The sequence below is a fragment of the Mytilus californianus genome, unplaced genomic scaffold, assembly GCF_021869535.1.
Source record: "Mytilus californianus isolate M0D057914Y unplaced genomic scaffold, xbMytCali1.0.p SCAF_7, whole genome shotgun sequence".
NCBI classification, from domain to species: Eukaryota; Metazoa; Mollusca; class Bivalvia; order Mytilida; family Mytilidae; genus Mytilus; species Mytilus californianus.
In genome coordinates this window covers 104,487,561-104,513,802 of record NW_026262723.1, presented here as the reverse complement: position 1 = coordinate 104,513,802, position 26,242 = coordinate 104,487,561, and the positions used below count along the sequence as shown (strand labels likewise).

The window sequence follows — 26,242 nt, the reverse complement described above, 5'->3', positions numbered from 1 at the left end:
TAAGATTTCTGTAACTGAGAATGAGGAGGGGTACACAATTTAATTTTCTAGGTATCAAATAAGTTTTTTGTTACTGAGAATATGGAGGGCACAAGATTTGATTATTACAAGAATTGAACACAAGTTTTCTTGGACTCTGATATAGAGTTTGATATTCAAGGTATTATTGAAACTTTTCTGTAAATTATGCACAGCATTAAATAATCTAGGTGTAATGTACATTTAACTTATCTCTGGAACAGGATTTAATATTAAAGGTATTACTTAAAACTTTCAGAGTATTTAGGCACGGGATTTTAATTTCCCATGTATTACCTGCATTATCTTTTACTGGCAAATGATTAAATATTATTTAAGGTATAAATCCAAAGTTTGACACTTGAAAATTCAATAATCAGAAAAATACCTAAAAGTAAACAAAACACATGTGAGCAGGTTGTTGTAAGCTCTTCCCTTTTACAAGGGGAGAGGGTAGTCGGGTTTGTGAGCATGCTCACTAAATGAACTTTCATTTGATACCTATCATTATAGAAGGTATGCACCATCAATGAACCCTCTTAGAACTTTTATGTAGACATAAATCTGTTGTTTAAAAAAATCATTTTCTTTCAGTTTACTCAATTTAGAATAATTGCATAATTTATTCTTTATGATTCCATCAGTCCTCAGGAATTCATAATTGTATATACACATACATAACTGATTTTTAGAATTTCTTAAAAAGAAATGTTTACAAAGCTACAATTTTGGAATAATTTCTTTATGCATTAATAGATTTTTCCCTAACAAAGATGTTGGAAGAACAGAAAGAAACTTTATCAGAGCAGTTACCTACAGCAGTTAGACAGATTTTACTAGAGAAACTTGGACTGAGTGATTTTCTATTAGATTCTCCATGTAATGTAACAACTAATCCATTTGTCAATGGTAAGTTCTTTACTGGAACTAATAATAAAGTAAAAAGGAAGATGTAGTATGGTTGCCACCAATGAAACAACCATAAAGACCAAAGGATAAATTTGTGAACAATTCTATATATATAACAGAATATGCTGAGGTGGCATAAAGCAAACACCAATCAAAATAACAGAATAAATAACAGAACCAGGCATCAAAATGTGCAGTTTTTTTATTTTTAAAATAACATGGTTTTGAAGAATTTACAGTGATTTTTTATATAGAAAGATTTCTATTGTCCCCTGCTGCAACTTAGTGCAGGGGACATATTGAGACTGCGCTTATGTCTGAGTTTCAAAGTGTCCATACATTCAGTCTTGTGAGTGCTTTCATGTGTTCAATTCTTGTTAGATTATTATGAAATTCATATCCGCAAGGTTTTGAAAGAGTTCAATAGTCAGCTTCGATCAACTAATTTTACAGAATTTATGCCCCTTAGAAATAGAAATTATATGAAAAAATGCATTGAAAGCTATATCATGTCTACATTTCTTGTAAGATATTTTTTAAAAAGTTTGAAATAACAACAACAAAAATTAAAGTTACTGTTCTTTGACAGATATGTGCATTGGTATTCTTTTATTTCAATGAAACTTAGTTTAACAGATTTGATCATGTCAGTCAGATGAAACCAAGTGTTTTCTAAAACATTTGATTATACACATTTTCAAAAAGCTGTTTAATTTGTTTTTGTTACAGAATGTACTAGTAGTTATTTGACCTTGTCCTTACCTTCATCAGTATCCTGTGTAATACCACCAAGCTGTTCTGCTTTATCATGCTGTATGGACGTCAAGTTAATCAGTCACGCCATCATGTCCAAGATCTATATAGATCCTTGTACATATACTATGTCCTTAACTTTAGAGAAACTACATGTAAAGATATCTCTGCTGAAATATACATGGGGAGAAACTCACAAGTTCTCACTTCAAGGTGGCATTATTATAAAGTATGTATAAACTGTAGTTACAATGTAATCAATTACAGAAGTTCCTTCATTATAAGGCTGCCCTTGCTGCAAAGGCCGTAAAATAGAGGTGTCCACTATTTAGAGGTATCAATTAAGAGGTTTGAGTATATTAAAATATTCTTGGAGTAGCCTGGGTTCTCTGTTTTTGTGTCACCAGCAAGGAAAGTTGCAGAAAGCGAGACATAGGTGTTGCTTTTCAAGCAGTGTTGGCAGTGGTGGATGCACCAACAATTGTTAAGTTTTCTGCTTAAGTCAGTTTTAAACTTCTTGTGATAGATCAATAATATTTTGTTTAAAGTTGCATTACTATCATTAAATATTTGTTTGACAACTATTTTGAGGCCCTGCCCACTATATCATGGTTCAGTGACTTTGAAACAAAAAGCAATGTTGTTGTCCATCAGATTGTCTTTTTTTCAAATTTTCTGCTGACAGGCGAGACATCTCTCTGTGTCAACAGTTTATTGTGTTTTACCTTCGAGTTGACTTACAAAGTATGTTATTAAAGTACTCATGGAATGTGAATATCAGTTAACTATTGCCTCTAAATTAATCAGCTTTGCCTCATTTATGAGCTAGGATTCCGGTTTAATTATTGCCACCATTTGACTACTTGATTTAGATCCTTGTTTTCGTGGAAATCCAATTGAACAAACTCGCTTATTCATTGCATTTTCATTCTTATGATGAAGATAATGTAATCAAAATCATTTGCTTAAGAAATTAAAAATCTTAAAAATAAGGAGTGGTATGATTGTCAGCTAGACAACTATCCACCAGAGCCCTTTTGTGCTTTTTAAAGGCAGTGCTTTAATGCCTTTCTAGTTGCCGTGTTAATCTTTCTTTCCGCGATATCCAACTTATCTACGTGGGGGGTCATTAGGCTCCAAGTAGATCCGGAAAATGTTGATTCTCTCCTCTTCTTATTGTGATATAAAATGTTCTTTGTTTCATTTCATTTACATTGGGAAATAGAGAAACGATCATTGTGTTTTGTTAGTTTTAAAAACTTTTGATATATTTGTATTTTACATTATAAGCAGTCAACCGATTGACAAACTAGAATTATTTGAATTCCGTGTTGAAAGAGGTCGGGTTAATTTCGAGTGTTATCTGCAATCTAGATGTTTATAAATCATTTCAGTCGTTGATATAATAATTAAAGGTCGACTGAACATGAATTATATTATACAGTTTAAAGCGCATTTCTGTTTATGCACGCGAACCCGTCTAACGTTATTGTTATTCCGCAGTTATATAAGTAGCAAATTATCGTTCCTGAATAGGTGGCGCCATGGTAGCCGATCCTGTTCTTCAACTTCCGGTTTCTGCACTGTGCAACTATTACTTCTTCTTCTTCTTCTTCTTCTTTCGAATACGGGAGTAGACTCCTAGGTAGAAGTGTAAAACTTCCCGGAACTTGTGTGCTATGTACATATGGACTTAATTTAAAAATAATATGACAAAGAAAAATCATTAACAATAACATATATACATTATGTACAGTGGCTTTGTAGTTTAATAAGTTGTTGTGGCTCCTTCAAATGTTAGAGTGGATATGCCACTTTTGAAGGATTCCAGGGTGTCAGACATACCTATTGCTTCAGGTAGTGAGTTCCAGTCCGAAATAGTGCGAGGATAAAAAGAAAATTTATAGAAATCTTTATTTGTTGATATTTGCCTAAATTTATGTTTCCCCCTAGTACGTCTATCAGATATTGTTAAATTGTCCTTAGGAACTTCCACTAACCCCCAATTTATTTTATATAGCATAGTTAATCTAGCTTTTTTCCTTCTTATTTCTAAATTTTCCCATTCCAATGATTTAATAAAATTTGAAACTGCTCCAGGTGATCTGTCTTTATAATCATTGAAGACAAACCTGGCTGCCTTACGCTGTACCTGCTCAACCTGAGTGATGTGTTGCTTTTTGTACGGATCCCATACAGGGGAAGAGTATTCGACGACTGGACGGACAAGTGATGTGTAGGTAAGGTTTTTAACCTTACGTGTGCAGTTTTTTAAGTTCCTACGAAGAAAACCTAAGGTTTTATTTGCCTTACAGGTAATATTGTTTATATGTGTTCCCCAATCAAGATCATGGCTTATAGTTACGCCTAAATATTTACTATCTTTTACTGCTTCTAAAACATGATTGTGCAATATATAATCAAAAGTGGAAGGTTTACTTTTTTAGAAATATGAATAACATAACACTTCTCAGTATTAAATTGATTTGCCAGTCCTCTTCCCATTGTACTAAACTAGATAAATCTTTTTGAAGTAATTTGGCATCAGAACTATTATTAACATTTCTATACAATAAACAGTCATCTGCAAAAAGTCTTGCATTGCAAGTTACATGTTCGGGTAGGTCATTAATAAAGAGTAAAAATAATGTTGGGCCTAAAACTGTTCCCTGAGGGACACCAGAATCAACAGCTAATTTTGAAGATTTAACACCATTTGATAGTACCTGCTGTTGCCTGTCAGCTAAAAAGTCATTTATCCAATTTAAATTTTGATTCCTAATACCATAAAAGTTTAATTTCTGGGCTAATCTTTGATGGGGGACTTTATCGAAAGCTTTGGAAAAATCTAAAAGTATAACATCTATTTGGTTACCATATCCCAATGATTTTGCAAGATCTTGTAAACTGATGATAAGTTGGGTCTCACAAGACCTTTTACTTCTAAACCCATGTTGACTATCATTTAATATGTTATTAATTGTAAGATGTTTCCTTATGTTGCTTGTTATAATGTGTTCTAGAAATTTGCAACATATTGCAGTTAGTGAAACTGGTCTATAATTAATAGCGTTATGCTTGTCACCTTTTTTAAATATTGGTACAACATTAGCCTGCTTCCAATCAGTTGGGATTTTACCAGTATCAATAGATTTTTGGAAAAAGAATGTCAAAAATGGAGACAATTCTTCTGCAAAATTATGTAAAAAATATGCTGGCAGATTATCAGGGCCAGTGGCTTTGTGTGGATTTAAGTTTTTAAGTAACTTTAATAAGCCATTATTACTAATAAATATGTCTGGCATAGTGGGGTGGGGACTTGTACCTTTATTTGGCATAGAGGATGTATCTTCGGTAGTAAAAGCCTTTTTAAATTGTTCATTTAGGATGTTAGCTTGTGTATTCGGCTCACTATATAATAAGCCATCCTTTCCTCTTAATGGTGAAACACCAGATGTTTCTGTTTTTTTACTTTTTATAAATTGCCAGAAAGATTTAGGTTTTTCTTCAAACTGGGGGCTAATTATTTCTTGCATGTACGTGCTCTGGGCTCTTCTTATTTCTCTTTGAGCAGTAGCTTTTAACTTTTTATATTTATCTTTATGTTCTTGTTTACCAGTTTTTTTAGCTTTGTTGTAAGCTTTACGTTGTTTTTTACATAAATGGTCTATATCCCTATTTGCCCAAGGGTTGGTGTACTTAGATTTAGTTATTTTGCTTGGTACATTATCATCTATTATTTTATTACTACCTTCTTTGAATTTATTCCATAATTGGTCAATATTTAAATTTTCATTAGCCTGAGATATAAGTTCAGATATAAAATGAGATGTTATGTCTTTTATCTTTTTAATATCAACCTTTTTCCATAAATAAATTTTATGTTGTGATTGTTTAGATCTTTGGGGCTTGCAGATTGCATCCACTAATACAATATCATGGTCAGATATACCTGGTATGGATTTTATTTTTGTTATCAATGCAGGTTGGTTTGTGCAGAAAAGGTCAAGGATATTATCTTTCCTAGTTGGAAAATCAACCATTTGTTCAATGCCTAAGTTGTTCAGCATATCTATAAATGCTTCATTCAGCTCCTTAGTATACAATGAGCCAGATATATTTTGCTCCGGCCATTTTATGTCTGGAAGGTTAAAGTCACCACCAAGCCAGAAGGTGGAATTTTTAAATTTTAATTTAAGTTCATTAATTTCAATGATAATTTGTTTGAGATAGTCTATATCATTTTTATTTGGTGGTCTATATGCAGAAATAATAACTAAGGATTTAGTATCAGTTATATTAATTTGGGCAGCAATAAGTTCTACATTTTTGCTTTTATATACTTCTTGGCAAATAATACCTTTTTTAATGGCCATTAATACACCTCCACCTTCTTTTCCGACCCGGTCGTTTCGGAATACATCTTCAAATAGTGTGTTTGGAAAAATTTCAGAAGATAATACATCTTTGTTTAGCCAAGTTTCATTACCAATAATAATATCTGGTTTAGATGACGTTAATAAATTTTCAATTTGAGGAACTTTATTTTTACAACTTCTAAAATTGATCTGAAGAACTCTTAATGAGTTTTGTCTATTAATATTCTTATTTTTTAATTGCTTCGTTACTGGTGGTTTTGGTGATGATGTAGCAACTGGGTCTCCAAAATTTTCATGATTATCATTTATATTGAAGCTTAAGGAAAAAGCTGAACTATCAGAAAGTACTGAATATGAGTTAGGGTTCAAAATAGAATTACCTGATGAGAGGTATGATTTTTAAATAAAAGTGAGCTATATGTGCAAGGAAAAAAAATCCTGATATATAACATCTATAAAAACTTTTAGCCCAATTTTAGTCCTTACAAATAGTAATGTCAAATTATAAATTTCGTATAATGTATATATGAGATTAAGACGAATTTTTTTTACTGTATTTTAAAATTATATCAAATATAAGAAGTCTGTCCTTAGATGACGCCAGATAACAGATAAATGGAAGAATAGTTCTTAAACACGATTTTTTTTTAATTTAAGAGAAGGAACTACTGACATTGAAGGCTGATAGTGATACCCTCATATTTGTTGGATTCTAGTATATTATTTTGTATATTAAACTCATTGACTGTGCTCAGAAAAATAAAAAATGTTGAGCAAATCACTACTAAGCTATGTTTAAACATTTTGACAGAGTCTAAGTGTCACAAAAAATATAATCAGTGAAGAGAAGGATGGTGACTCTCATACACATTCATAACATGTTTAATAAGACAGTTAGTAGTTGATGACAAATTAGATCTTCGTTCCTTGGGCGACTCAAGGACACAGGATAAACACACTAGGAAGCCATATTATATAAGGTGTAAGGATTGATAGATAGGATATTATTACCTATTTAATCACAGAGACTCTGTTTGACGATCAAAACAAAAACAAACAAAAAAGTAAACCGGAATTTGTTTACACTGTTTACATATAAGGAATTTTTAATTAACGATGCCAAGTACTTGTTGTTGTGTACCTGGATGTCATTTAAGAGGAGGACATGCATTTCCAAATGACTTAAAAAGAAGGAAAAGTTGGATCAACGCCATGGCCCATACGCAGATTGGACGAGAACACAATGAAATCGTGGAGTCCATCTCAATCAGCTGTTGTTTGCAAGGCACATTTTACTGAAAAAGACTATGTGCAGGAAACTATTCATGGTAAAACTCTATTTTCTTTTTAAAATATATAGTTATATATGTAATCGCCATGCGAATAAACCAAAGTCTGTTTACAACCGCAATTATCGTTTTAGAATAAAAGGGGGTGGTTAATTCAAGACGTCATAATTTTTTGGATTACGATTCAATGTGATCTGTTTGAGATTTTTTGGTGCTTGCTACAATTATAATGATTTCTTATAAGAGGTATATCATACTGAGAATTATTTTAGCAGTAATTATGCTAATGTAGTAATGACAGGAATGCATAAGCTATGCCTCATAGACTTTCTTGAAAAATATCAATGACAATGTTAACAAAACAAAACAAAACAATGACATGCTCTCATCTATATTATAGTTATTTAGGTACAAACAATGTATGTTTGTTGCATACAACTCTCATTGTTTGTCCTTTGGATTTACATAACATACATATTGATGTACATTGACAACAATGATTGAATCAGGCTAACATAGTTTTATCCAGATTGTAATGAATAAATCTAGTTAATATTTTGCCAGGTAGTACAAAGTATGCATTGCTAATGGAAGTTCATTTAATTATCAAAAAACTAATGTTTTATAACCTTTTTCAGGGCGCAAACCCACCATACAGAGACTTAAGTCTACTGCCATTCCCAGCCTATTTTCCTGGACCAAGCAAGAGACTGAATCGTCCGCAAAAAGAAAAATCAGGGCAGTTTCCTGTGAAAACAAAAGAACTAAACTTGATGAATATTGTAGTAGAAATCTAGAGGAAAGTTTCGATTGTAAAGTTGGTTTTCATGAAGAAGTCATTCATACTGCAGACAGGATTTATGACTGTCCACCACCAACTGCCGAGCTAATGGTGAGCTTCACAGATGGAATTACGCAAACACCATCAATGCCTATATTTTCAGCAGAGAATTTTGAAATGAAGACACGTGACACAGCCATGCATTTTTATACCGGTTTAGAGTTGTATACTAAATTTTTATTTGTTTTGACCACACTTGGTCCAGCAGCACATTGTTTGAGATACATATATTTTCAAATTGATAGGGTGTCATTTGAAAATCAGTTTTTTTATGACTTTGATGAAATTGAGGCATTATACAACCAACTTTGAACTGTCTAGATTCTAGATTGAAACTACATTGTAGTGTTAAGAATATTGTGTAAACATGGATTGTTTTTATGTCTAAACAGTGGCGTGAGGCTAACACTTGGCCATTTAGTGGTTTAGTCAGGTATTTTTCGCCATCCAACTTCAAATTAAAGTTTCCTACAACTTGGATTTTTATTGACAGCACAGAATATCCCTTGATAAAACCTAAAGTTCCTAGAGCTCAGGCAACCTTTTCATCATATAAAAACAGAAACACTGAAAATACTTGTATGTTTGTCACCTGGTGGTTTAGTCAACTATGTCTCTAATGCATATGTTGGTTGTACCAGTGACTGCGAAATAGTTGAAAGATGTAGAATAGTTCAATTATGTGATCCAGGTGACAGTGTGATGGCAGACAAAGGTTTAAATGTGCAAGATTTGTTTGCTCACTTTTTTCAAAAAAAGAAACAGAATTAGTTCCAAAACTCCTATACGGGATAGAAAAGTCTCCAATTAACACGTGCACATAGAGCTAATTATTGGACTTGGCAAAACATACAAAATTCTAATAAATCCTATGAATGGAACTGAAACAAAACTTTCATCTGAAATAACATTTAGTTGTTTTATTGTGTAATTTTAAAACTTGTATTGTGCCAAAGGATGCATAAATAAAAGTGACGCAATGAAGTTTGTTCTGATATATATATATATAAATATTATTTACAATAACATGCACATGTAAATTGTAATGCATATAAAAATAAGGAGATGTGGTATGATATTCAGTGAGTTGATCTAACCAAAGTGCATAAGAAATAGATGAAGCAGTTACAGGTGTTACTGTCACTGTACAATCTCCAACAATTAGAAAAACTTGTACCGTGTAAAAAATTTCAGAGATCTTACAACTAAGTTTTGTTGTCTCACCTTGACTTTGGTGAATTGTTTATATCTGTTGATGTTAATATAAAAAAAGAAGATGTGGTATGATTGCCAATGAGACAACTCTCCACAAGAGACCAAATGACACAGAAATTAACAGCTATAGGTCACAGTACGGCCTTCAACAATGAGCAAAGCACATACCGCACAGTGAAATATAAAAGGCCCCGATATGACAATGTAAAACAATTCAAACAAGAAAACTAACGGCCTAATTTTATGTACAAAAAATGAACGAATAACAAATAAGCAACACATAAACAAACAACAACCACTGAATTACAGGCTCCTGACTTGGGACAGGCACATACATGTACAGACAGAATGTGGCGGGGTTAAACATGTTAGCGGGATCCCAACCCACCACCTAACCTGGGACAGTGGTGTAACAGTACAATATAAGAACGAACTATAAAAATCAGTTGAAAGAGGCTTAACTCATCAGATGGATAAATACAAATACAAGTGGACATGGCCGGTGTAGTTGTACATCCAAACAACAAAAAGACACTAAGTACAGATCTGAGAGTACTCGCATTTACTGACAGCTAGTTCAAAGCCACTAACAACTGATAAAAAAATCTTGCATCTAAGACTAAATTATCAATCCTTAAGCTCCCTTTAGAATTTTATAAATTTTAGATTTTACATTTCTGAGTTATGGGGTTTTATTCATTAAAAAAGGGGGGATTTTCCAGTTTTTGGACAACAACTCAAAAATGCTTTAAGCAGTTCGCATGAAACTTTGGTGAATTATTTATAGCTATTGATGTAATCTCCCTATTGATTTTCATAAATTTCAAATATGACATTGAGAAGAAATTGAACTTTATTTGTTTATAGTCTGGCAACAGATTTATTAAGTATTGCACAACAGCAAGAAATCTTAAATTGAATATAAATTCAATTCATATAACCGATTTCAAGTTCTTTGACTACATTTATTCAGAAACTATAATATGTCAAATATTTAATTACAATCCAAATTCAGACCTGTATCAAGCTTGAATGTTGTGTCCATTTTTGCCCCAACTGTTCAGGGTTTGACCTCTGCGGGTGTATTCAGCTGGGCTCAGCGAATCAGTTATTTCTTAATCAAGAACTCCTTTTTGTCGAGCCTGCGACTTTTGTCGCAGAAAGCTTGACATAGGGATAGTGATCCCGCGGCGGCGTTAGCTCACTTCTTAAAAGCTTTATATTTTAGAAGGTGGAAGGTCTGGATGCTTCATACTTTGTATATGGATGCCTCATGTTACGAAGTTTCCGTCAGTCACATGTCCAATGTCCTTGACCTCATTTGCATGGTTCAGTGACTACTTGAAAAAAAAGTTAAGATTTTTTGTAATGTTAAATTCTCTCTTATTATAAGTAATATGATAACTATATTTGGTATGTGCATACCTTACAAGGTCCTCATTCCCGTCAGACAGTTTTCACTTGACCTCGACCTCATTTCATGGATCAGTGAACAAGGTTAAGTTTTGGTGGTCAAGTCCATATCTCAGATACTATAAGCAATAGGTCTAGTATATTCGCTGTATGGAAGGACTGTAAGATGTACATGTCCAACTGGCAGGTGTCATCTGACCTTGACCTCATTTTCATGGTTCAGTGGTTATAGTTAAGTTTTTGTGTTTTGGTCTGTTTTTCTTATACTGTATGCAATAGGTCTACTATATTTGGTGAATGGAATGATTGTAAGGTGTACATGTCTAGCTGGCAGGTGTCATCTGACCTTGACCTCATTTTCATTGTTCAGTGGTCAAAGTTAAGTTTTTGAGTTTTGGTCTTTTTTTCTAATACTATATATATAGCTATATGCAATAGTTCAACTATATTTGGTGTATGGAAATATTTTATGATCTATTTGTCAGTCACGCAGGTTTTTTTTTACCTTGACCTCATTTTCAAGGTTCATTGCTCAGTTTCAAGTTTTTGTGTTTTGGTCTGTTTTTCTTAAACTATAAGCAATAGGTCAACTATATTTGTTGTATGGAAGAATTGTTAGCTGTACATGCCTGCCTAGCATGGTTCATCTGACCTTGACCTCATTTTCTTGGTTCATTGGTCAATGTTTAGTTTACTTGGTTAATGTTAAGTTTATGTGACAGTTGTAATAAAGCTTTATATTTAGGACTATCAACATAATAGCAATGATTAGTAAAGAAGGCGAGACATTTCAGCCTGTGCACTCTTGTTTCATTCATAAATTACTTTATACTTGGAAATATAATTTTGCTTGGAGTTATAGTTTCTAAAAAAAGTATTGTCATTGAAAGAGTTGACATGTTGCAATGTACATTTATTCTACATAGTTCTATGGTACCAAATCAAAAGTTTATATAAAAGAAAGAAGTCAAAGGTTTCCCATCATAGTTTAGTTACATACAATTTTTTTGTACCTGAGGTCGTTGAATATAGGTCATTATATAAATAAGGAGATGTGTTATGATTGCCAATGAAACAACTATCATCCATACATTGTACTTATCAGTAACAAACCACATTTGCAAAGTTGAATAAAATACAGTTGATAACATTTACTTATTACTAAAAAGAAAATGCCAAACTATTTTAAACAGTATTTGACTATAAACATAGATAAAAAAGGTACAAACTGGACATAATGCACTAGTTCATAAACAAGTGAGAACAATCGCCTTCATATAGTGCTCAGAATATGACATTCATAAAACTTGTTCAATATCATTAGAGAACTCTAAATCTTAAATACTGAAAGCCACCTCTGATAAGTACAATGTACTATGCAAGATAATGATATAACTGGACTAAAAATACACACAACCTGTAATTAACTGCCTTTACAGTGCTTTCGCGCTTTGATTGAATCAATGTGACACCTGCTTCCTGTTTGCCAATACTCAGTTTTTCAACATGTTGAATGAACACAATTATTTATCACAATTTTCTCAAAAACTATGGTACAGAATGACTCCATAATTGGTCAGCATTCTGACAGTGGTGTGTTAGAAAATGTGAGTTTTTTCAGGAACAGTCAAATATCTTCGTCTTGTTTTCCCATAAGCATTATATTAAAGCATGTGCAATCTTTATAGACATAATAATTTACAATGATTTTGATTATTGCCTTTTCCTGTGGAAATGGATCTTTGTTCTAATGTTTTATGCATTATTGTTGTTAGGTATAGCGTTTTTGACTTGAAGAATGAGAAGATGTTTATGGTAGACTTGAGTTTCCATGTTTGTATGGAGAAGGACCCAAGCAACTGTATAGTTGATTTACAGATCCTGACCAACGCTAAATTATCCAAACCTTTATGTGACTGGAATATGGGATTTTTGCAGTCCGGTAAGATAATTTCAAGCTGAGTTAATGGTTTCATAAAATGTATCAAGAAAAACAGGTTGAGATTTAGATTTTTTTAGACTTTACTCTTATAAATTTCAGTAATGTCTGCTTTATGCAGATAACTGAAGCCAAGGATATCAGTTAATGAACATTTATATGTAAAGAAGGAAGATATTGGTCACAGTAATAAGCTAAGAGCAAGTATCAACAAGAAAAATGCTATGTAGTTTAAAGATATCACATATGCCTTATTCTTACACATTATTGATGCACATATATATGCACCGGTAAAATTCAATTGATTCTGGGGAAAGGTTTAAGTATTTTAAAAGAGAATTATGAGAATCAGCTTTAAATATTTCTGTTCTCCTGTTGATTGTTACTTTGTAAATAATTTTTGTAGACTTTTCCTTGGGTATTTGGATGACAGAAAACAGTTTAACAGACACTGGTACATTACAGGAAGTTTTTGTTACACAGCTTCTCTATAAACTTGGCATTGATGACTACATGAAGAATCCACAGTGTGACAGAAATCAGCCTCCATATAAACCTGCAAACAACATGGGATGGAATCTAGATAGTAAGTTTGTCATGCAATCATCCTTTTTACTGTACAAATGAAATCATGCCATATTTGTTCATATAATTGCACCTCACCTTTCTTGAAAGTAACAGGAACCAACCTCTTAACCTGTACTGTAGCAGTAATTAACAACTTGAAGTGTGCAGTTACTGCAGTGCTAAAATGATTAATTTCTATTTTAGAATGTAACAGTTCTGTAGATATACCTGTATCTTTACCTGCTGGGATCTCCTGTTACCTGTCTGATACCTGTACAGGTATAGATTGTTGTATACAGGTAGATAAACTAGGATTATCTGTCAATGCCTATGTACTGCTGGATGCCTGTCACAACACCTTTACTGTTGGTGTAGAGAACTTTAAACATACTACAACCATGCTGGATATTGACCTTGGTGAAATACAAACTTTCTCTATGATGGGATTTTTTAGAGTGAGGTAAATTTATTATTGTGAATACAAATGTTTTCTTCAGTATGGTTGGATTTGAGGTTGATATAATGAAGGAAAAGGGATGATTTTGGATTAAAAATTACCAGGAAATCCAATACATTTCAAAATTTCACCAATTTGCAGAATATTTGACACAATTTTATCTATTTTGCCTTTAACTTTGGAAATTGTGTATATGGACTTTTACAGAAAAAATGATCAGCTATACAAGATTTACAAAAATGCAAATATGTCTGAAACCATTTTAATATGAACTCTTTAAAGTAGTTATTGCTCTTTAAGTTAAATGATGGTTTTTTACACATTTTTTGCCCTATATCATGAAAACTGTTATTAACAGAAACCCAGAAAATTGATAACCAAACAAATTGAGGCCTGTACAACATGTCATTGCTGTTAATATTTTGATGACAGCATTATAAGATATATAGAAATACCAGTATGATGAAACTTTCTCTTGATTCCTGGCTGACTTTTTAGCCATTTGGTGATGATTTTTCCAACTTTACCTGGAACAAATAAATGTAAAAGATATGCAAAAAGTGGACATCAAAATTGATAAACAAGCAAATAGATCATTTTTTATTATTATATTTTGATATGAAAATAAGGAGATGTGGTATGATTGCCAATGAGACAAATATCCAACAAAGTTCAAATGAAGTGGATGTCAGCAATTAAGTATTGATGACTTCTTTGGGAAGAGTCAGTTGATTTTTAGCGAATGGATAGGAAGGAATTCTAGGATGATTTTGGGGTTGGAAGATTTTGTTAATACATTTTTTTTATCCCTGATTTATAAGTAACTATGGCATATTCTTGCCAGATGAGTCATTCAGTGTCCTTGGAGCATCAAATTCAGTAACAACAATGAGAGGATTTTTTTATTGATCTGAATATCAATATAAGTTATGAATCCAAAACATTTCGTTTTACAATAAATTCTTCTTTTCTTTCAGTTACAAGATTGAAGAATTCTACAATGAGAGGATGTTTATTGTCAGTCTGACCATCAGTATTTGTTATGAAGCTAATGGTCCTTGTGCTTTGGAGATGATAATACTTGAAAATAATAAACTTCCAATACCTTTCTGTGATTTCAGTCAAGGAAATCCAGGTGAGATTACAAACAGTGCGTGCAAATAAATGGTTGTGCCTAACCTCTACCAAACAAGCAGGATAATTTTTATCACACTTGCCAATGGGAGACATAACGATGCTTATCCTTGGCAACAATGGCATAAACTATTTTTTATAAAGCTCAATAGATAGAAGACCTGGATGCCTCATACCTAGTATAAAGAGGCATTATATTATGAAGTTTCTGTCTGTCATATGTTCATTGTCCTTGACTTCATTTTCATGGTTCAGTGAATACTTAAAAAAATTCAGTCATGATCAGTTAAGCAGATCAGATATCTTATTGTCACAATTGTGTTCATTCTTGTTAAAATGAAAATATAAGCTCTCTAATAGGAAGCTATTCTTTATGGTTTGTAGGAGTTTTGAAGCATAATATATATTGTTATTGCATAGCAACAACATATTTCATTCAGACTGTAACCAAAAGTTAGCTTACAATGATATATCATATTTTACTAGTGATAATAAAGCTTCAAATAAGTGATGTCATTAGTGACTCGAAATGTTTTTAAAAGGTGTTTGAAGCTTTGCTATACAATGAAAGGGTTATTGCATGTATATTGGGTAATTTACTTGCAAACTATAAAATATAAATAATAAAAGCTTCTATGATTATTTTTTAAAGTAAAATATATTTTGTTTATAATTAGGCCAATGGGAAAGTTTGCTATTGATAGTTGATATTTTGAACTGTAATTTAAAAAACTTTGCATGATTTTCAGTTGAATTTAAAGTAAATTTTGGTACTTAAGATGAGAAGATATTACTAGGAAAATAGGCGCAGTTTTATATTATTTACCGGCATGGCATAGTAAAGGTGTACCTTTTCTGAAATATATCTCTGTATTGAATTTAGGACAGAATTTTGAATCCTTTGAAATCTGCATGTAGGTCCAGTTATTAAAGGAAGATTTTACTGAATTGTGTAATTTGCTATTAGATTTTTAGTTGCCTTACATTATTACCCTTTGAACTTTAAAAAATAGAAAATGGTCTGATGGTACTCACAGATAGGCTGAGACACAGATAGGCTGAGAATATGACTTTGTTTATATTTGACAGGATTTTCCTTTGCTGAATGGGTAGATAGTAACAAGATAGATCTGGGACAACAGCTACAATCCTATGATGTTGATAGGTTGATGGAAGAATTGGGTATAGCTGGTTATCTGCTGAATCCTCAATGTCAGGTGTCTGCCTATCAAACTAAGGCTAATGGATGGAATGTTGGATGTAAGTACTTATATTAAGACTGATTAGGTATAACTGGTTTGCTACTGAATCCTCAATGTCAGGTGTCTGCCTATCAAGGTGGTACTAATGGATGGAATACTGAGTGTAAGTTCTTACATTAACCCTTTTGTCCACAATGAGCCTTGTGGCATCACCTGGCGCATGCCCAATAATGCCTGAAGGCGTTGCCTACCATATGCCAATGATACCTTGATTTTTTTTGTTACTGAAACTATTATAAATGGATAGAATATTGGATGTAATTTTCTACATTTAAACAGATTGTCTAGCTGGCAACAAAGGAAATGAAGGTGGTAAAATGAGTACTAATCTAAAAGTGATAAGTAACAAAAGCATAGACTTTTTGTAAAAAAACAGCTGACTATTTAATAATGTAAAAGAGCTGGACAATTCATATTTTGTTAAAGAGATGGCTTAATTTCTATTTAGCATATATTGTTTGTCAGATCTAACTTTCATTATTATTCAGCTTACTAAAACCAATGTTAAGTTTTTCCTGATTAGGGTGAGTTTCTCAATTGCTATATAAGATATTATAGATGAAACACTTTCCTGTTTCATTAAATAGAATCATTGAAAGGTGAACATGTTTTTTTCTAATAGTATTCACATGATTTCAAGCTCAAAATTATGGGTCAGTGGTCAGTACTAAGTTACATAGATACTAGATGTGATATATTAGGGTTATAAGATCATTGTATTAGTCAATCTTGCAGATTGGTCAGAAGACCATGACCTCTTTTTGATAGCACAATTAATTGACCTTAATTTTTCTGTTTACCTCCCAACAAGGCATGTCTTTTACCAGTCTACTGTTCAGAGATCCAGTGTTGTTCATGAATGTAGTCTATGATATCTCTGTTTTATTTTCAGCCTGTGATGCAGACTTATCATTGCCAACATTACCATCCAACATGGCATGTCAGTTACCAGACTTTTGTACAGGGATCCAGTGTTGTTTATACATACCACTGTTGGATATGTCTGTAGAATTCCATGTTCTGATTGACATCTGTAACCTCAAACTTAGTATTGGACTGGAGAACCTTGTCATCAATGAATCTTTGTCTGATTACAGCTTTAACACTGAGAAGAAGATGTCTCTAGGTAGCATGATAAGATTGAGGTATGGGAAAAAATAGATATGTCATTTTTATGATATGATAAAAAATGGTTGGTCCTCATACAGATTTTTAAACAGGAGGATATTGTTGATAATAAGTTGAAGAATATTAATACTGTGTGGGAAGAGTTAGTTGCTGGCCTCAAATCCCAGATGTTGGCAACATTTTTTTTTAGAAATCAGTGCTGTTATTCCTATTGTTATGCAGTTAAAATTGGTATTAAATCCAAATGAATAAAGTTTTGTAAAATACTGCAAAATATTTATTGTCACAGTCATATTTGTTTTGTCTTATTTTGGGGCATTTGTATATTTTTAAGCTTGACACAGATTGACACAAAATCGTTAGAGATTTTGTGCAACTGAAATCATATTAACCAATTTTTCTCGAATTTTCATGCTATTTTCGCATGTCTCGATCGGTGTGAGAAAAATATTTCTCATCTCTAGAGAAAACTTGGTTCTTGTCAAATGATTTGTTGAAATTTCAATTATGACGTCAAATTTTCTTGATTTCTTCTGAATTTCCTATTGTGACGTCATGAAAAAAGGCGACCATGGCTGATGACATCATATATAACGAACAGAACTTTCTGCAAATCTTTGAAGAGGAAGGATAAACTAGTTAAGATATCGTCTTAAAATCATCAGAGAAACAGATTCCACCCTATATCTCATGTATTACGATATTTCTCTACTTTGAACAGTTAAATTTTGAATATTTAAAAAGGTCGGCCAGCCTCGCGTTTTAAATTTAAAAATTTAATTGTCTCGAGTGGAGAAATATCGTAACACACATGATGCAGTGGTGGAATCTATATTTCTTGCACATGATAAGTTCTATTTTAGCTTAATTTAGGGCTGCTTATAAAAAAGGCAAGTGTTTAGTCTAAGTTGCTCAGGTTGGTCTCATGTTACTACTTTTATTACAAATGTACTACCAAGTTGATTATTTTCTTAAATTTCAGTTATTCCATAGAAGATTTGGAAGCTGAGGAGAAGCTATCTTTCAGTTTAACAATAAACTTTTGTATGGAGAGTAATGGAGATTGTATATATAACTATGTAATATTTGATGATTATAAAATATCTAAACAGCCATGTGATTGGACAGGAGGATTTGTCGTACCAAGTATGTAGAAGTATAATTTGCTATATTTAGTTGATTATGACAGGTCCCACTGTAGTATTGCAGAAACTGCTTACCCTTCTGGAGCTAATGACTGCGTTGCTCAATCTTTAGTTTACTGTGTTTGTCTTTCTGTTTTTCAACTTTTTGCCATTTTGTTGTTAGTTTTTCTTTAACTAATAGTAATCGCCTTCTTTGTATTTTCCCACTTTTTTTAGTCCTTTTAAGGAGTTTATGTCTGTCTTCCATCTGCCATATGACCTTGAAATCATCTCCATTATATTCCAAACTGGTTGTAGATTTAGATTTGATCTTTTTCTCAATTAGAATATAAAACAGGTAAGGTTTGTTATGTTGATTTGGTTTAAGAAGTGTATATGTATGTGACATATGTCATATGACCTTGACATCATTTACACACACCAGTAAATTTTCAGGATATGGTCTGTACATTAGTCTGAAGGTCAGCAGCAATGGATTTTGAATAACCAAAAAAATCTTTTCATTATTTAATTCAAAATATTTTCTTATGGTACTCATTATCTGGACAATTAACCAAATTGCTAAAATGGACAACTGTTTCAAATTCAGATCTGTTATATTCTTGTATTTTATATGTTTACAGTGTTATGTACTTTTTCTGCCCTATATTTACTTGACTGAAAAAGTAAATGTCATATCTTTGAAGAATCACTGTAACTTACATTTAGGATCATTTTAGTGATTAGGTCATGCATTTTTCAGGGAATCAAAGGTCATCTAGTATACTTATTTATTATTGTTATTATTAATATAACAAAAATTCCAAAACTGTGTGCCATTTTTGGCTAAGGCCATTTATGGCTTTAAATATAATATGAATAGAACAAATTTCATATTATTTTTTTACCTTCCAATCTTGTAGAAAGAAAACTCAGGGGTAAGAAACTATTATTTTGAATGTAAATTTGATTTTCAAAGTTTAAAAAAAAAATAGATTATAATTAATTTGTGTGTGGTTTCTTTTCAGATTTTAAATTGAATTCCTGGCTAACAGAGCATGATTTATTGCCAAATTTATCACAACTCTCTGATTTAATGGCATCAAAGCTTCTAGAAGATCTGGGTATAGCTGAATACCTACAAGAACCAAGCTGTAATCCTGAAACAGATATAGTATTCAGTAATGCACAAAGTAATGGCTGGAATTCAGGTATGAAAACTTACATTTTAAGGTCTTTCCTATTCACTCATTAAAATATTAAAATACAAATATAAAACAGTTAACTGATGCTCAGGTAGAATCCAGACTACATACAATATCATTAAGTCATACAGTTATACAGCGCTTAAGAAAGATAAAAAATACAGTAAACATGCTATAGCAACAGTTAAGGGCATACAATACAGTTGCAAGGGAGGTAATGACATTACTAACGAAAAATGTTATTTTTATGCGATGTCAAATTGTGACATATCAGAAAAAAATATTTTTTTCAAATGATTCCAATCATCAGCGTGAAAACAAGTACATGGACCCCTCTTTTTAGTCCCCTACCGACAAAGTGGAAGTGGAATATGGGGTTTGCACTCTGTCTGTCCGTCTGTCTGTCCATCTGTCAGTCCGGCAAATCAGTTTTCCACACTTTTTTTCTTTGTGCTTGAAGTTTAAATTTTGTTCCAGATTGATGATTTTGTGCAGAGTTATGGTCCTTGGACTTATAAATTTAACTTAAATAATTAGTTTTCCACACTTTTTTTCGTCATGCTTGAAGATATTGACTTGATATTTGTTATATAGTTTACACCATGACAAGTTATAGATCAAGTTAGCATTCTGTTTCAGTACAATGAATATTTAACCGGTAGGGGACTATGTATTGCCATGCAATACTCTCAGAATGCTTGTATGAATTACATTTGACTTGATACCATATGAAGATTATTTGTTCCAATTTTTATGCAGGAATCACAGATGAATTTTTTTAAATTAGATAACTAGACATTAAATAAAAATGAACCATTTCCAAAGAATTGTTACACAAAGTAAGAGCATACTTTTGTAAAGAAGATATTCCAAAACTTAAAAAAAAAATCCACATGTGTTTATATTTTAAAACAAAAAAAGTTAAGTATGTCTGTCCCAAGGAGAGAAATGTCCAAGAAACCGAAATTTTGAGTAAATGTCTAAAATTTCGACCCCATTTATCTCTAGATGTAGCACATGAAGGTATATTTTTTATTACATATTTGTAGTGACAAGGTGAAAAATAGCTGGTATGCATATTTTCGTAAACAAACCACCGTGGGATCAAAACTATCATATGCCCTTAAAGTGAGGTAACTCACCACAGAAACAAGCTGAAAAATAGTTGCATACAACAGGTAACTGATGTGTAGATGGATTTAAGATGTCTTAAATGCCAAATGATGTAGTATGACTCTTGATTTTACCTGTTTCATAAGTTCATGGTTTTATACCTGTATTACCTAGCTAGCCCAAAGATGTTGTATGTCACCTTGATTTTACCTGTACGCCAATTTATTGCATTATACCTGTATTTTTCACCTTGCCAAAGTGCTGTATTACCTAACTTACCTGATGATGTAGTATATCACCTTGATTCTACCTGTACCAAAGTTAATTGTTTTATACCTGTATTTTTTACCTTGCCCAAGTGCTGTATTACCTAACTTGCCTGATAATGTAGTATGCCACCTTGATTCTTCCTGTACCTAGGTTTAATAATTGTTTTATATTTAAATAAGAAGATGTGGTATGAGTGCCAATGGGACAACTCTCCATCCAATTCACAATGTATAAAAAGTAAACAATTATAGGTCAAAGTAGGCCTTCAACACAGAGCCTTGGCTCACATCGAACAGCAAGCTATAAAGGGCCCCAACATGACTAGTGTAAAACAATTCAAACAGGAAAACCAACGGTCTAATCTATATAAAAAACGAGAAACACTTATGAACCACACCAACAAACAACAACTACTGATCAACAGGCTCCTGGCTTAGGATAGATGCATAAAAATGCAGCGGGTTTAAACGTTTTAACGTGCCAACCTTCACCCTAACATGAGACAGCAGTGTAACATTACAACATAAAAAGATTGTTTTGTACATATTTTTTTCAGCTTGCCTAAGTCTTTATTACCTGACTTGCCTGATGATGTAGTATATCACCTTGATTCTACCTGTACCTGAGTTAATTGTTTTATACCTGTATTTTTCACCTTGCCCATGTGCTGTATTTTACCTGACTTGCCTGATAATGTAGTATGCCATCTTGATTCTACCTGTACCTAGGTTAATTGTTTTATACCTGTATTTTTCAGCTTGCCCAAGTGCTGTACTTCCTGACTTGCCTGATGATGTAGTATATCAACTTGATTCTACCTGTTCCTAGGTTAATTGTTTTCATGTATTTTTCAGCTTACCCAAGTCTGTATTACCTGACTTGCCTGATGATGTAGTATGTCAACTTGATTCTACCTGTACCTGAATTGATTGTTTTATACATGTCTTTTTCAGCTTGCCCAAGTGCTGTGTTACCTGACTTGGCTGATGATGTAGTATGTCACCTTGACTCTTCCTGTACATCTGTTTCCTGTTGTGCACATGTAGGGCTGATCAGCAGAAACATACATTTCTTCCTCACTGTAGAGCCATGTAACCAAACATTCAGTCTTGGTATTGAGAATTATAAATTTGAATTTTCTCTGTATGAGACAGACATTAATCTGCAGAAACAATTTCATATTGGAGGGGTTTTAGAAATAGAGTAAGTTAACATCTATTCCTTTGCTTATGATAGTAATGATTATTGAAATTTTAGATTATGTGTTTTAAAAGATCAGCTTTTAATCTTGGCTTTAAAAAAAATTAAAAGTCAGTAACAGCACTACATGCAACTACATGACCAAAAAAGGTAATGGCTTTTTACAAAATATCAATTTCAGTGTACTGTATGATTGTCCACTTCAAATATATTGATATTAATATTTATCGGTTGTTCCACTGTCTGTATCACTCTGCTCAGCTTTTAATAAAATTGCATATCACGGCTTTGTGACGTCAAATACGTTGACCCGACCTTAATAACTTTGACCTATACATATCACCAACGTCATAATGAATGATCAGACGTTGATAAGTTTGACTCGAACTTATTAAGTCATCTTCAGGTTTGCTAGAAAACACTTGTTTCTATCATGTAAAATAAATTATATGAAGCCTTTTTGAACTCGTTCACTGCGCTCACTCGACAAGAAGCTTCATATTGTGACTCACAGCTGATATTTTACAATATCAATATGCAGACAACCTGATAATCGGTACATATAAACATATAAATACTGTAAATTTCTATTTAATTTGCTATGGTCAAGATATAATTTATGTCCAGCTTAGCAAATCATTTTCTGTTACGGCTATAAGATCAGGGATGTTGCTTTGGAGAGTTTACTGTATGCATTTTAAATAAAGAGCTGCTGAACCAACGCCTCCTATGTTTTGTGCTGGTAGAGTTCCCTTAAGTGGATACCAGATGGTATGCAGGGTTGTCAGATAAAAAAATCAAATACCGCTACATTGACAACAACACTTAAGTAAACTGCATCTTTTATTGTCGACATGTTTCGCCGATTAGATCGGCGTCATCAGGACAAAGTATTCAAAATTAGAACCCCTGAAGTACAAAAAAACGGCATCTTGTATGTGACGTCATAATTGTCCATTGTTGACGTTGCTATAGGATACTCTATATCATTATGAAATGTTGAACAGAAAATGAATCAAACATAGTACAGTGCAAATAAAGTTACTAAATTTAGAGTTAATCTATAATTGTTCTAATTGCCTTTATCTTAAAAATGGTTGTAAACTATTCTAATGGTAAGTGTATAAATAAAATGTGTTTTTGAATAAAAAAATATGTGTAACATGAATGTAAGTACAATGTCAGTCACTGTACAGTTTGTATAAAGTTTCTTCCTAATTTGGACAACACTTTTAGGGCACACCCCTACCACTTCGACTAGCTTCCCTTTGGCCAGAGGTACTACTTCCAATCGCGTCGGGAATGCCGTAAAGTGGTTTACTGTCACAAAATTTCTTGGCAATGTTGGTTGAACTGGTAATGGTGGTGGGAAGGATTTACGTTAAATGGAGATGACACAAAAAAGCCAAGATAGACTTTAAGTACTATTTAGAACCTACAGGAAATTAAACAAAAAAGAAGTAAGATTCAAAGAACGTAAATCCTACAAGATACCGTTTTTTTGTACTTCAGGGGTTCTAATGTTGTATACTTTGTCCTGATGACGCCGATATAATCAGCGAAACATGTTGACAATAAAAGATGCAGTTTACTTAAGTGTTGTTGTCAATGTAGCGGTGTATGGATTTTAGTATTAAAGTTTGTTTTATCTTTTTTATGTGTTATAGCTATAAGATCAGTGATATGACTGGAGAAAGAGTTTACTACCGGTATATGGATCTCAGTATAAAAGTCTGTTTTATCTTTTTATGTGTTACAGCTATAAGATCAGTGATATAACTGGAGAGAGAGTTTACTATATGGACCTATGCATAAAAGTTTATTTTATCTTTTTGTGTGTTACAGCTATATAATCAGTGATATGGCTGGAGAAAGAGTTTACTTTATGGATCTGAGTATAAAAGTTTGTTTTAATGATGAAGGACCTTGTCTGATACAGGCCAATATCTTCTCCAATACAAAGCTGCCAAAAATACAGTGTAGTTGGCAGAAAGGTTTCCTTGATCCAAGTAAGTACACTACTAGCAAAATTATCTAGGTAAGACCAAATAAATAAATGGACTTGATTTAGTAGCATTTATTGGCAGTAGATTATGATAAGCCTTACAAAATTACCACTGTACCACTGATGATACAGATTAGGCTCTTGGTAAAGTAAATAAAATTGAAAATGGAAATGGGGAATATGTCAAAGAGACAACAACCCGACCAAAGAGCAGACAACAGCCGAAGGCCACCAATGGGTCTTCAATGCAGCGAGAAAATCCTGCACCTGGAGGTGGTCCTCAGCTGGCCCCTAAATAAAATTGTGTGCTAGTTCAGTGAAAATGGACGTCACACTAAACTCTAAAACATATAAAACCTACTTTCATACATTTGTTAACACATGTAGTGGAATTGTTTAAAAATGTATAGTATCTTAAATGGCAAAGTGAAAACTACTGTGGATTCATGGAACTAATTTATGTGGGTGTATGTGAACCACGTATTTAAATGTTCAATGAAATACAAATTTTCTAGAAGCTTGTATGCAGACTTTGGCAATTTTTTTTTAACATAAAACATCAAATATTCACGAAAATACAATTTTCCCTCAATCCACAAAAATTGTGAGTGAATACTTTGGAAAATAGAGATTTATCACTTTTGCAGGTTAACATTACATTACGTTTTGTTCTCAATTCATTATTGCAGACTGGTCCTTATCCAATTGGTTTAACCAGACTGGTTTCAAAGGACGACTGACAACAGATGAAATATCTCAGCTGATGTTTGACCTGGGACTGTCAAAGTTTTTATACAATGATAAATGTGATTATACAGACTCAGAGTCAGTGTTTGTCAATTCCTACCATGGATGGACTTCTGGTAAATCTTATAAAATAATCCATTGATAAATTAATGATACCTTGCAAAATAGCTGAATTCAGGTATCATAGTATGCATACTATTGTAGCCCTAGATATATGAAAAGTACACAATATTACACTATGACTGCATGGAATATTCACCTTGTTACCTTGATTTTACTTGTTTATTTTCAGATTGACCTAACAGTAAGATATAACTACCTGACTTACCTGATTACTTTACCTGTTACATGGATTCTACCTGTTTATTTTCAGATTGTCCTGACAGTACGATAAAGTTACCTGACTTACCTAATAACCTTACCTATTACCTGGATTCTTCCTGTTTATTTTCAGATTGTCCTGTCAGTAAGATAGAGTTGCCTGACTTACCTGATTACCTTACCTGTTACCAGGAATTTATCTGTTTATTTTCAGTTTGTCCTGACAGTAAGATAAAATTACCTGACTTACCTGATTACCTTACCTGTTACCAGGATTGTATCCGTTTATTTTCAGTTTATCCTGACAGTAAGATAAAGCTACCTGACTTTACCTGATTACCAACCTGTTACCAGGATTGTATCTGTTTATTTTCAGTATGTCCTGATAGTAAGATAAAGTTACCTGACTACCTTACCTGTTACCAGGATTCTACCTGTTTATTTTCAGATTGTCCTGACAGTAAGATAGAGTTACCTGACTTTCCTGCCTACCTTACCTGTTACCTTGATTCTACCTGTATGGGTATACAGTGTTGTTGGGATGTAGACTTTATCAGTCGGTCATTCCACAGTTACCTGACAGTAGATACATGTAACTACATCTTAAAGTTTGGAGTGGAGAAGTTAGAGTTTGAAGTGACTTTAGATGATTATGAGTGGGGTGTATGGGAACAGTTTGATTTGTATGGAGTTGTTACTGTCAGGTAATTCTTTCAATACTAGCAAAATAATATGAAAATAACAAATGCTCCAAACATTTAGATAAAACGAAATGTATCAATGCCTAGATATACTGAGAGTTTTTGTAAAAAATCTTTCAAAATGTTTATGATGGATTCAAATGGTGATTGACTATCAAAATCCTGCATTTTTTTCAGAAAAATTCTTACAACTAAAATTTATCAAATATCATAAACATTGGTTGAGAATTATTTCATACTCGTTTTTAACCT

General features: G+C 32.7%; 1 protein-coding gene and 1 long non-coding RNA gene across 2 annotated transcripts; both read left to right on the top strand.

The window, feature by feature from the left end:
• Positions 1 to 778: 778 nt before the first annotated feature.
• On the top strand, positions 779 to 25,265 carry LOC127709608 (uncharacterized). The gene is made up of 14 exons (XM_052215210.1): positions 779 to 927; positions 1,657 to 1,909; positions 12,593 to 12,759; positions 13,163 to 13,342; positions 13,528 to 13,783; positions 14,758 to 14,915; positions 16,004 to 16,174; positions 17,069 to 17,321; positions 18,287 to 18,450; positions 19,457 to 19,639; positions 21,970 to 22,219; positions 24,062 to 24,225; positions 24,911 to 25,084; positions 25,261 to 25,265. Exons 1-14 carry the CDS (start codon positions 792 to 794, stop codon positions 25,263 to 25,265), a joined length of 2,514 nt encoding a protein of 837 aa, XP_052071170.1. The 5' UTR covers positions 779 to 791.
• Positions 7,169 to 9,173, top strand: LOC127709799 (uncharacterized). Its single transcript, XR_007985770.1, has 2 exons — positions 7,169 to 7,387; positions 7,987 to 9,173. It is a non-coding gene; the product is annotated as an uncharacterized LOC127709799 (long non-coding RNA).
• Positions 25,266 to 26,242: the final 977 nt, after the last annotated feature.

Bases quoted from the DNA above. Each gene is read 5' to 3' on its own strand.
- LOC127709608 (XM_052215210.1), top strand. From the start codon at position 792: ATGTTGGAAGAACAGAAAGAAACTTTATCAGAGCAGTTACCTACAGCA. The intron at 1,910-12,592 runs GTATGTATAAAC...TATTGTTGTTAG, and splicing joins CAAGGTGGCATTATTATAAA to GTATAGCGTTTTTGACTTGA. The intron at 17,322-18,286 runs GTATGGGAAAAA...CTTAAATTTCAG, and splicing joins GGTAGCATGATAAGATTGAG to TTATTCCATAGAAGATTTGG.